Consider the following 12,745-nt stretch of genomic DNA (forward strand, 5'->3'; position numbering starts at 1 on the left):
GAGAGGGCTCTGTGTTGGCAGTTTGGCAGTGCAATGCATGGGGTCACCTCCCTTTCTCAGGTGGCTGTGCCAGATTAGTCCTAAGTGAATTAAAAAGCTGAAAGCCTTCTGCTGTAAATGTAATGCATGTTAATTACAAGACTGTTCAGTATCTTATGCTCTGAAGTTCCAATTTCTAGTTCTTGTAAAGCTGGAGGGTTTTGTTGACTTGATAGAGGTTGACTAACCAGTAAGTAGCTGGTACATCAGGTTAAAGCTAGATTTGTTCTCAGTTTACCTTCCACTCCTTCAATTAAAAAAAAAATTAAAGTTATATAATAAAAAATTTATATATACTTAATTACAAAGCCTCCAAGATGTACTTTGCATACTTAACTAAGAACTACTATCCTGTATTTATTTTAAGGGTGTCCATTTTATATTTTAGAAGCTTCTTCTGCAGAGACTTTACCCCAAAAGAATGGTCTAATATTCTAATTGCCTAATATTCTATCTCAAATATTTATTACTGAAATCACTATCCCCTTTTATTTTTCCTCAGGTCTATTGCATTTCTTTTTCATGTATTTTGTACGGTATCTTTAGATCATTTAAGTATGTGAGAAAGGTTCCAAGATGTTCTGTCCTCTACTCTTAATTCAGGGTGCATGAAGGATGACATGGTTACCAAAGCAAAATGTTAAGCATTTCAGGTTATCAGTTCCCTCACATATTTCGCATAATTGCACAAGAGCTTTGTCTATATTATGGGAATCAGGAATGCTTTCCAGTTTTCATTTCCCCAGTTAGGAAATGTCTGGAGCTTATTTGTATCTCCACTCAAGACAAGAACCAAGCCATAGAGTCCTCCCCTTTCCATGCTCTCTGGTTTCTGCATGTATGGGAGCACTACCACACTGTGGGCAGTCAGGATGTCTGGAGGATTAAAATATGCTGTATTCCAGATTTGCTGCCAGATTAAACACAATCTAAAAGTTAAGGTTTCTGACATGAATAGAAGGACTTCAGTGAAAGAAGTGGTGGCAGATGGACCTGCTTAACTGACTTGCAGAAATAGCATACATCTACATTTTTTTTGAAAAATGAGCATGTGGCTGTCATGCCAGAGGGAACTCTCATCCTGCTAGTTTACATGAGCATCTTCTTCATTCTAAGACCTTGGGATTTCAGGAAATGAAGCTTACACTTTGCCTGTACTACTAAATATGACTGCCATGACTCATGTGTGCTCTCTCTTCCCCTGGCCTACTGACTCTGCACTTTGCTTAGATACGATGACAGCTTCTGTATTTTGCATAAAAAATGACACTGAATATGTGTATTATGTGTGTTGTGAGAACACTTAACATATTCATATATGTTATGAGTGCCTAGAGTACGTTTTAATTAAATTCTGGCTCAAGCAAAGGCTTAAGTTGAGGCCTGTTGAGACTGTGGTGGTTGTAGGCAGGCACACAACTGCAGTCTGAGTGCTGGGAAAATGTTGAATTAAAAAAACAACAGCACAACAACACAAAACAGCAGAAAGCATACACATAAGATGCATATTTTCCAGACTGAAGAACCTATAATCTGCTGAAGTTCCATACGATATAGGTGACTATTTTGTGAATTTAGATCTATCAATACTGGGGAAATACGACAGATTAAAGAATCTAATTACTAGCTTGTCCATAAACAGCTGAAAATGTTACTTATTTCTACAAAATGTGAAGTGGCATCTTTCGAAATTACATCACAATATAAAGTAGCATTTCTAAGACTGGTACATGACAATGTGATGCCATCTTGTCTGCTAATAAAACATACTTTGTCTGGTTGCTAATCTAATATTTTATAACTAGCATTAAAAAATACCACAAATGTTCTGCTGTTGGCAGCATTTTCATGTAAAAATGCATTAAAAATAAAAAATAAATAACTTTAAAAAGCTCCATCTTCATCTAAATTTGCATGCAAATTTGTGAGATAAGAAAACTTACATTTTATTAATTAGTAGCAATTGATATTCTGAACAACGCGGTTTTATCAAGAAACAAATCTATACATTTCATCTTTCTGTAAGCCATACATTGCATTTTATTTTATATTAGTGCTTAAAACTACTGACTTATTTTCAGAATAATTTTTTGAACTGAATGATTTTTTTAACATTTCAGAAGTGTGCCATAAGCTTCAATCTTAACTGCACTTTAAAAAAGGCTAAAACACCTCTGATTGCCTGCACACCTTGTGTGTGTGTGTGTGTGAGTGATGTATGATCATATGTAAAGAATAAAAATAACTAGGAAAAAAATTAAATCAATACCAAGCTAAACCTTACAACCTGCATTCTTCAGAGTGGATTTGTAGGCTGTTCACATTTCCTCGCACATAGAGCACTCGTTGACATGCAGGGACTGGGAATACAAAGTGAGCGGAGACTGTGGAAGATAGGTGCGGAGCAGAAGTTTGCATTTTGCTCCACATTTGTGTTTGCCATCACATGCATGTAAGTTGCCCAGTGTCTGGCCCTTAGCAAACCAGGAAAGGAAGATGAGCAGAATGAGTGTGTGGTAGTGCTTATGTGTGATCCTGGATTCTGAGTCTCCTATGACTTGAGCCTTAGGAAAATCTGTAGTATTTCAGTGTGGTATCTTCGTCTCCCTCATAGGCTCTGTGCACTCCTTCTCCTGCCTTAAATCACTCCTGCCAACATATACCTGCAGTACTTATCCAAACATGTGACTCAGTAGACCTATTCCTCTGAGATATTCAAAACACACCTTTTAATAATAGGCCAGCAGGCAAGCTATATTGCATTCTTTTCCAGCATGCTATGTCCATATAACCAGAAGAGGGAGCAAAACTGCCATATTTTACAAACATATAAGGAGATCACAGAATCACAGAATGTAAGAAGTTGAAAGGGACCTCTGAAGATCATTGAGTCCAACCCTCCTGCTAGAGCAGGACCAAAGCTAGGGGAGGTCACTCAGGTATGGAACAAACAAATCCTCCCCCTATAACAAACAGTCCTGGAAAAAAAGGTTTGATAGCTTAAAAAGTATATATTCACTTTCTGGCATTTAAATATACTTTGATAGATATTAATATACACATAGTTAATGTACTACTAGCTGACTACATTTTTCTTTGATTAATCTGGTCTATTTACATTTTTCTCATATTTCTTCATATTTTACAAGTCTATTATATTTATAAAATTGTCAACATGATGCTTTGATATTTAGCTAAAGGTAGGCTGTGACTTAACTAAATGACATTGCAACAAATACTTTCTGTGATCTTGCTTGAGTAAGTCTATATTTTTTCTTTAAAATAAGCAATGGAGGATTCACATAAATTTGTTTGCTGTATAGAGGCACCGTCTATATTTAAAAATAAGCTTAGAACAGAGTAGATGGGATTTGGAGCAAAGGAATATGATAAGAAGAGTCTGCTACTGGACTAAGCTCGTGCAGTGATTTACAGCTACAAATAGTTAATGTAGCCTTGAAGTAATTTTGAAGAACATGTTTCTGGAGTAAAGGAATAATCTAAAGTGAAGTATTATTTTTGTTACACTAGTAATGATAATATTATATGTAGATATGTGGCAATACTTTCTATTGCATGCCTAATGACTTCCATTAAAGTTCTGTTAATGTATTTCCACTCCAGCCCCAAGGGATGAAGCCAAGGGGTGTTGTTTTTTGGGGTTTTTTTGCAGAATCTGTAGTTCAGTAAGGAAGATGAAATCAAACCAATAACTAATTAACGTATGTCTGATTTTTTATTGAAATGCTAAATTACTCAAAACAATGACATAAGTGATGCTTACATAGCCTTGAATTTATTTAAAAATGTTGTTAACATATGCCAAGCATTCATTTGTTGATGTTGCACAAATTTGCAGTAAAAAAAAAAGGTTTTCTCAGATTTGCTGTAGAATATTACACAGAGAGAGAGGAGGTCTTGCTCTAAATGTGTCAGAAAAAGACTGGGTGTGTTGTTATTTGTCTTCAGGTATTGAACGAGTTCAGTTCCTGGACTCCTGGGGCAGGGGAACATCAGCACTGCTTTACTGAGGCACCTGAAGCTTTCTTTGATCTCAGAACAGCGTCAGTCAGGCATAAAGCCTTCAATGCTGACTTTGTGTCACTTGGAGCTGGCCTTGATGCCATTAGCAGCATGCATCTGGTGCAGGGTGGCACTGGATTCATCCCAGATACAATGTGGTACATCTGAGGCAATTAGTGTGGCATTAACTTGAAGCCCTGTGCTTTCCCCTGGTGGAAGTTGGACACAGATGAGAATATTTGTGTGAATTCATGAGCTGGGTGGATTTCAAAATTTTTCTTGGAAGCTTGGTTTTGTAAATTAAAACTTGTATAACAGGTTTTTAACCTTTTCTATGTCTTAATTCTTCCTCTTGCACTCTTAACATGTGTTAAAAACACTTTTTATGTTTCAAAACATACTTTTTCAGCCTTTGACAGCATATGGCACAGTTCTAATGGCTCATTATTGTGCTGCTTTGTGTTTAAGAAGCAGCAGCCAAATTCCCAGGTGACTAATTTTTTACACTAGTTGTCACCATGTATTATTAATAACGTAATTCCTTTCTGAGCATTCATCTTATAAAATTAAATATAGAGAGAAGTTCTGAGGATATTTCATTTGCAGGAAAAGATGACTAAGTTAGGTATGTTCTAATGAAAAAGTGAAGACTTTATTGTAACCTAATTGAAATCTAAAACTAGAAATGCACTGATAAAAATCGGCTCACAAAAGTTATAGATGCTGAAAAGAATATAAAAGCTGAGTGAATTTAATTAAAAAAAGGCATTCAGCTAGAAGTATATGAAACTGTCACAAGCAAACAGTAATTGTGAAAAGGGCTATGTATGGAGAAAAGAAAGAATGGGGCAGCATTTGCATAAGAAAACTCCTCTTAATTAGGATCTGGTATTTTGCTGCATCATTCCAGTTTAGCTGCAAGATCCCTGGTGCTCAGTTGACACATTTAGAAGTTCAGAAAAGCTGGAGATACAAAGCTGTTCTTATCATATATTATTTCAGTATTTTTTCATGTTGAATACTCTAAAAAGCAGATGTGAGAAATGCTGAGGTTGTACTGGAGCGTGCCAGGTTTCTCTCTCCCAGGCAGCAGAGGTGAATATCATTCTCAGGAGGGAATGGCATGTGGCCAAGTGTCATCCTCTTGTGTCACACAGAGAACCCTCCATATAATTCACTGTGGTGATGGTGCCCAAGTGTTAGGGGCAACAACTACTTCTAATGAAACAGCAGTATCTAAAGATTGTACCTTTCATACTGATGCAAAAAACCTGAATCAGTGCATCTGTTTATTTCTTCTCTCCCCAAAGGCTTATCAAATAACTAAAATATTCTGACTCAAGAATCTCATATTTTACATCATCTATATGAGGTCTTTTATTTTAAATATTAAATAGTTTACACATTTTTTTATACATAAGACTGATTATTAACACAGAAGACAGTTTGAAGTTCATTTTTATGGGAAGCGAGGATGGCAACAGGTGAGTGAAGAAAAAGAAAAATGTATGGTTTCTTTCCAAATGTTTACAACTTGGCCAAAGCTGGCTTTGGTTAAAAATGGAAAAAGGGAAAGATTACAAAAGGGAAAGATTATGGCCCTTTGGTGTGGGGAAAAAAAAAATTGGAGACACATATTTATTTAATCAGAGAGGATATGGGCAGCACTGACACTTAGCATTTTGCTTGTTCATCAGCATCTCTTACTAGTTCCCAAACAGAAACCTCTTATTTAATACCATTTTCTTAAATTTGTAGAGCATGGAGATGGAAATGGAATTAGAAAATGCTGATGAAAATGTTAAATGTTGGAGTAAATCTAATGGGAATATCTACTTTTAATTCTCAGCTGATATTATAACCATCACTAGCCAACCTCTTGCAATGTTCTAGAAGTCAGTGAAGATTTTTACTTGATCTGGAGTACCTCCAATCTGCATATACTCATTATAAGAGTTCTACTTATCTGCTGATAAAATTAATCAGCCATTTGAATTTAAAGAACCAAAGTGACACAAGGATGGTCATTGGAACCTTTTCTGAAGGTGCTTGCATGCTTATACTATTATTTTTAGTGTAGACAAAAAAGAGTACCCTACATTGCTTTTTGTAACAATTCATTGGGGGGTTTTTGTTTGTTTGGTTGGTTTTGGGGGTGGTGTTTTGTTTTTGGTTTTTTTTTTTGGAGAGTTGACTAGTTTTACACATGGCAAAAAAATTTATTCAGAGAGTTATATTTTTGGTGGTTATTTCTTCATGTTTGTCAATTCAGGTGTTGTCGTGGAAACACTTAGAGAGTGCTTCTAAATAAAGCTATTTCTAGCTATAACTATTTTCTAGATACTTTGCCCTCAAAAATTTAACAAGGCTTAGGGAAACTTTTCTTTTGATAACCAACTTTGGTATGATAAGTGATTTTGGTGAGCGAGCAAACTAAAGTCTTTAGGTTCAGAACTGAATCAGGAATCCTTAGAAAAGAACTCTCACCGAGAAGGGCCCAACTTCTAAAGCTGTTGTAAAACTACCATGGAAAGCACATAGCTTCCTAATATTTCTTGTGTGACCTACACTAGGGGATCCTGCTCTGGCAGGGGGTGTTGGACTCAATGATCTCTCAAGGTTCATTCCAGCCCCTAACATTCTGTGATTCTATGAGATTCTTCAGTATTTAGACTATTCATTATATGGCCTGAGAAAATCTTGCGTTTGAGATTTCTGTCTCCTTAAATTTTTTTTATTCTATCTCTACTCCTGGACCTAAATGGTTGTCTAATGTTGTTTTTTCCTAGCAGTGCCTCTTCCTTAAATTCAAAGGTAGTTTTACTAAGGTTGTTGTATATTTTTGTGCGCATTAGTTAAAAAGACTCCTCTGGACTTACCCAAGAAAAATGTAGCATACAAAGAATCATTAAATATTTTATTGTTAAATATGTATTTTCCCAGAGGAAAATAAAGAATCCCATTTTTTGGTTAGGAAGAAACCTAACAAGAATTTATTTCCACAGTTTGGAAACAAATTGTTTCTTTCAAAATTTCTTACTTAGTACTTACTACACATGGTACTTTAAAGCTGACAGTTTCTGTTTCAGCATGCATATCTAGTGTTATGAAATCATAGCTACAATTTAACTGATATATTACTTAAAGCATAAGACTCCATCATATTAAAAAATCAAAGCCACCTTTTATAGGCACTTTGCCCCATAACAACAATCACAGATATAAAGCTGCAGGATGCTGGCAGATAACATTTTTTACATGTTTACATTTTCAATTATAGATATGCATGTCTCATTTAAAAAGAAAAAAATAAGTATTGAGAGACTAATCACTTTCTGTATATTATTTTTCAATTTATAAGATTTAAAATTTATTCCCTATCTCTAGTATTCTTCTCCATCATTGGCTATTTCTGTCACCATAAAAGTGATTGTATCTGTAGGCAATGGCTATGAGGAACTTTACACTTTGTGGAACCAGCATGATAAACAGGTTCTGACAGCCAAAAGTAAAAATGAATTGTAGGATATTGAATCTGTTAATGTAGTTAATTGGTCTAAATTTGGTTTTCATATGAGGTACAGAAAGATTTTAAACCTGTAGGAATAGACTAACAAGCCTGTTTAATTTTCAGAAGATGGAGAATTAAAGTGTAGAAGAAAAATATCTGACAACCTCAGAGACTTAATGTCTTGCAAATCTAGAGAATGGAGTCCCTGTGTGGAAGTAGGGTAAACATGGTCCCTTCATAGGTCTTTTTCTGAGTGGTTAGGTCAGAAATTCCAGTTTCAGGGTACAGTATCCATAATTAGCGAGACTGTGATTATTGAATGACAATCTGCCTAAAATAAATATTGAACTCAAATAAAATCCAAGATTTAAGAAGTAAACCCAACCCAAGACGGCTTTTGTCTTAACAATCCATTGTTAAAAATACTTTCTTAATTGAAAGTAAACATGCACAATTGTTGGTTCAGTTTTGTTGTTTGTTTTTTTTTTATTATATGAATGGAAACACTTTTTACTATAATACTTTAAACTTCTTTTTAATTTGAAGAAACACAAAAATATTGTAAGAAGCTATAGAATACAGAGTACTAACTATTAAAAGTGGAATAAGTTATTGTGTTAGATAGCCTCTTGTTTTTTTTATTCCTGTTGTTAAAGCTCAAAGAGAGAAGAATATTTGAAAAATTACATAGATACCAATTTTCATTTAGTATGTTCTATTCCATGTTTAAGATGTTTACTAATTCTCTCCACCATAGGCCTCTAAATTAAAGAACTAATCTAGATCTTTGCCATGTTAATGATGGTACATTTGTTTAGATCAAGTCTTCCCAAATGATATTAGGTGTTTTATGATGAAAGTTACATAATATTTCTGATTTTTTTTTTTTTTTTTTTTGGTTTGTACTAGAAGTTACATGGGAGGACCAGCAGAAAAAGGTGAATGGTACAATAAGTGATGACAAACCATTGCCGAAAAAGAAACACCATTCTGAGCCAGGTTTGTCAGGGTTTGGAAAACCACATGAAAGCATGAGACTATAAAAATGCATTTCATGCTTTTGTAATGCGTGTGTGCTCAATGTACCTTATTTTTTTTTCACTTTGGTGTGAAATTTTTAGTATGTAGAGACCATTTAGATGACATAGTTCTGTTTTAGAGTAGCCAAAATAGATCTGCTTTTGTAAACAGTTGTGTTAGAATGCACATGCATTAGAAAGAAGTGTTCTGGCATAATATTAGACTTAGCTTGCTTTTTAGTTTTGAATTTTGTTATGATTAGATATGTGTGCAAACCTCATAAATCCAAGTATGAGTTATGCTTATTTAGTTGATAAAACCAAGGTATCTACTGCATGGTATGGTGGGAAAGTCTTCATCTAAGGACTTGAATCTGAAACCTTGTTGCACCATGACACATGACAGAAATATTCTGACGTAGTTTTTTGTACCATCTGCATTTTATATCTCCATATGACTGTACTTCTCAAATACGAGACCTCTTTCTCCCTCCATCCTATACATGAATGGATTTCTTCTGAAACTAAAAACTATCACAAACTTTCTTCCACCACTAACATAAAGTTTAATTCTTTGATTCTATCTTTGGTCCTGTATATATACATAGTACTAAAAAGTAAACCAATTAATAATAATTTTGATAATGATAGTACTGTTGTTTCATCTGAATCAGACAGTAGAAGGTCCTAATCATATTAATTTATACACTTGCAAAAGGCACTGGGATATGGTGATAAGCACACTGTAAAGAGTAAAGAGAGTACAAAAGAGAAGAAAAGGGAAGGGAGAAGAGAGGAAAGTAAGAAGATAAAGAAAAGGAATCTTTAGATTGTAGGTTTCATCCTGTATTTAAAGGCTGATTCATGTTACTCAACTGAATGGTTGTCATTTCCAAGAATACTTAGGCTCAGTTTTGAACTGCAAATCCCTCTCTGTGTGGCATATTAGGTGTCTTGCTTATGCTAAAGACAACACTTTTCCCAGCCACACAAGTTAAAATTTATGGGATTAACCAATTGTGCCATCTCTTAAATTGATGCTGTAATCTCAGTTTTATGCTCACCTAAATGCTGATAATTTCCAAGTCTTTTGTTGAAGCTCAACTATTGTAGAACTGAAAGGGCAAGAATCAGAACCAATGGAGAGCAACAAAATCTGGGTTGAGTCTGTAACATGGGGATTAGGGAATTTAGCTGCAAAAGGCCAGACTTGCAGTTCCATTTCCTGTTCCTTGACTTTTTAAGGCATCAGAGGAAGTTACAGATAAAACAAGTACTACTCATGACAGTCAGGATCAGAATGCAGTGTGCCTTATTTTCCAGCAGTGTTTTAACTATTGCATCACTGATTCAGGATAGAACATCTACAGATCTTCCCTGTTCCCTTTCCATAGCGAGTTCTGAATAATTCCTCTGCCCAGACTTTCCTTTACACAGTAGCAAGATAAGAACATTATCCCTGTCTCTCAGCTGGGGTTGGTGTATGTATGTGGTCTAGGTGGGTGACAGATTCATAGACACTATCATGCTTCTTTAGAGCCCCCTTGCCCATTTTTAGCAATAGCCATGTAGGACAAAAAAAAATAATCAGAAGAATAGAAATCAGAAACAAATATGGTCATTAAAAGGTTGTCACTTCAGAAAAGTTTTGTGTATTAAAAAGAAGTCTTTAACTGGTGTTATTTTCTATTTTTTCTCTTTGGAACAATACCACTGATCTCCGGTGCTACAGGGAATATATAGAATTAGTTTGGAAAGCCTTAGTGGCAATTACCAAAGTCTAGAATATATACAAAGCTGAGTAAAAATTGTTTTCTGCTCTCTGTATTCCTAGATTCATTGTGTAAGGGGTGATAAGAGCATACATTCTGCTCTGATTTATGTTATCGGTAATGTCTTCCATGATATGTTCACACAGGGAAATGATAAGTGAGGCAGAAACATCTGAGGTGGTTCTGAGCACTTTATAACTGGCACCAAATAGTCCATCCTTATATTCCTATAATACTTTTTCCAAACTGATTCTCTCAGTCAAAAAGCCCCATATAATAAGGTGCTATATTGGAGTGGAGTACCAGTTTATCAGCTCAATGCAGCTTCCAGGATCTGCTGTGCATGGCCCACTACTGTCCCCTATAGACATCCCTTTATCACTACAAACAGTTCGTTTCCAAGGCTTACCAGTCAGGACAGCTGGAAGGAGGTACAGTAACACTGTACTCACCCCTGGATGTTGAGATCTACTATATCTGAGACCATGATCTGCTAGTGATGTAGCCTGATGGAATCGACTTAAGGAAGCTTCAAGCTCATTGAAGCTTTCCAGTATGGGATTTACCCTCTGCACAAGGCTGTGCTTTCATCTGAGAATGCATTAAATGTTCTGTTTGCACAGAAAACATCAAGGAGATATTAGCAAACTTAGTCCCTGGGTACAGATGTTAGTCTGTAGAATGAGTAAAATGGACACTTTATATTGGTGTTGCCCTTTTTTGATTGCCTTTTATACAAAGATTTTCCTCCTATAGCCTATTATGAAAGCATGTCCCATTTTTAAGTTCAGTTTGTCCGTTAAGAATTTAACCTCACCAGTCACATGGAAATAGCCATGGTAGTATTGTAGCTAAAAATATATGTGAGGAGAAAATAGATATTGATTACACAAATACTTTGAGTGAAGAACCGAGACGGTGAGCAAATTGTAGATAAAAACATAAATAGATAACAAAATAATTCAAAACAATAGAAAAAAACCCAACCATCAAAACCAGTAATACTCTGTCATATCAAGCATTAATATTCAAGAAATAGACATAGCTAGAAATGAGAGTAACAATTTTTTGGAGGACAATTTAAGGTCATTAAATGAAGCACTTAAATGATTGCTATGTCTCAGGCTTTTCAATTAAAGATGCTCATAAAATTGCTGTTACGTAATATCAGAAATCAACATGGCTTTTTTAACAGTGTTTGTAATCTCTTAAGTTTTGAGGCTATTTGCAAACTGTTCTCACATAAATATTACAAAGAGTCGACTGTATTTTTGCAGAGATTTTGAGGGACTGCGAGTGGAAAATTGCAGAATCATAGGTAACCATAGCATCAAAATTCAAGCCATGTCTTGAATGTGTGTGCCCTTCCTCTAGCCAGTGTTACCACTCTAAGAGAACGCTGCATTCTCAGGACAACATGTGGAAGAGTTCATATCTGTTGTTATTAAACATTTCTACTTTCAGCACTCTGCTCTTTAGTAGATGGCATATGAAATAAAGTGAATAAAGCTCTAGTCATTCTAATCACATTTCCTTGGTCAGTTTGCATACAAACACTTTTACATGGTTTTGTATCTTTATATGGGAGGTGTGTACAAGGAGTTAGAAAAGAAGCAGGCGATGGGGTGAGCTGAATGCTTCTGGTACTGTTAGAGATAAGGTTAGACGAGATACCATTTTTCTTAAAAATCAATTTGAAACATTGCTAATCTCTCTTGAACCCATGAGGGTTATTTAAAGAGAAAAAGCACATAGATTAGGGTATTAAGGCAGTGATACTAATTTCTGTTTCCTGTCGGTTGTTTTTGAAGTGTTCCATCAGTCTCAGTATCCAAGTTTTTGGAATGCAGTCTAGCAACTCTCTGCATCCAGAGATGATACAGGTAATGCAGAAAAGTACCCTCATGAAACAGCAAAAGAAAGACTACTGGTTTTCCCTGTCTTTCCTAGTTGGAGAGATTTAACGGTTATTATCTGAAAACCTTTCTGCAATGGTTTCATTATGATTGTCTAATAAGAAGATTGCAGTGTGATCAAATATTCAAACTTTGCCAAAAACACTTTTAATTCCTAATTAAGAGCTGAAGAACATAACCATGGGAAAATGATGGCATATTTTAACATGATGGACCAAAAGGGGATACAATAGTTGAAATGGATTTATACATCTCATAATTTGAAGGATGTAAAAATGGAATGTCCTTGTAATTATCTGGGGAAAAGCTGTATTTCTTTCGTATAGTACTAAAGTTTTAGAAGAATCATAAGAACAGTAGGTTAAGCACATTGGAAAATACAAAAAGTAAGGTATGCTTACAAATGATAAATCTTTATATAGAGAGATTTGCTTTCAAATTTAAAGGAATCATGGCTTGTTTTAT

General features: G+C 35.2%; 1 protein-coding gene across 36 annotated transcripts in view; it reads left to right on the forward strand.

The window, feature by feature from the left end:
- RIMS2 (regulating synaptic membrane exocytosis 2) overlaps positions 1-12,745 on the forward strand; it is a 419,884-nt gene that overhangs the window by 301,473 nt on the left and 105,666 nt on the right. The window contains exon 29 of one of the 36 annotated variants that reach the window (XM_030444581.1): positions 8,483-8,572. The exons of the other annotated variants lie outside the window; for them this stretch is intronic. Coding sequence (XP_030300441.1) covers positions 8,483-8,572 — 90 coding nt within the window. The remainder of the gene's footprint in view (positions 1-8,482; positions 8,573-12,745) is intronic. 36 annotated transcript variants of the gene reach the window in all.

Source organism: Calypte anna, chromosome 2, assembly GCF_003957555.1.
Source record: "Calypte anna isolate BGI_N300 chromosome 2, bCalAnn1_v1.p, whole genome shotgun sequence".
Taxonomy (NCBI): Eukaryota; Metazoa; Chordata; class Aves; order Apodiformes; family Trochilidae; genus Calypte; species Calypte anna.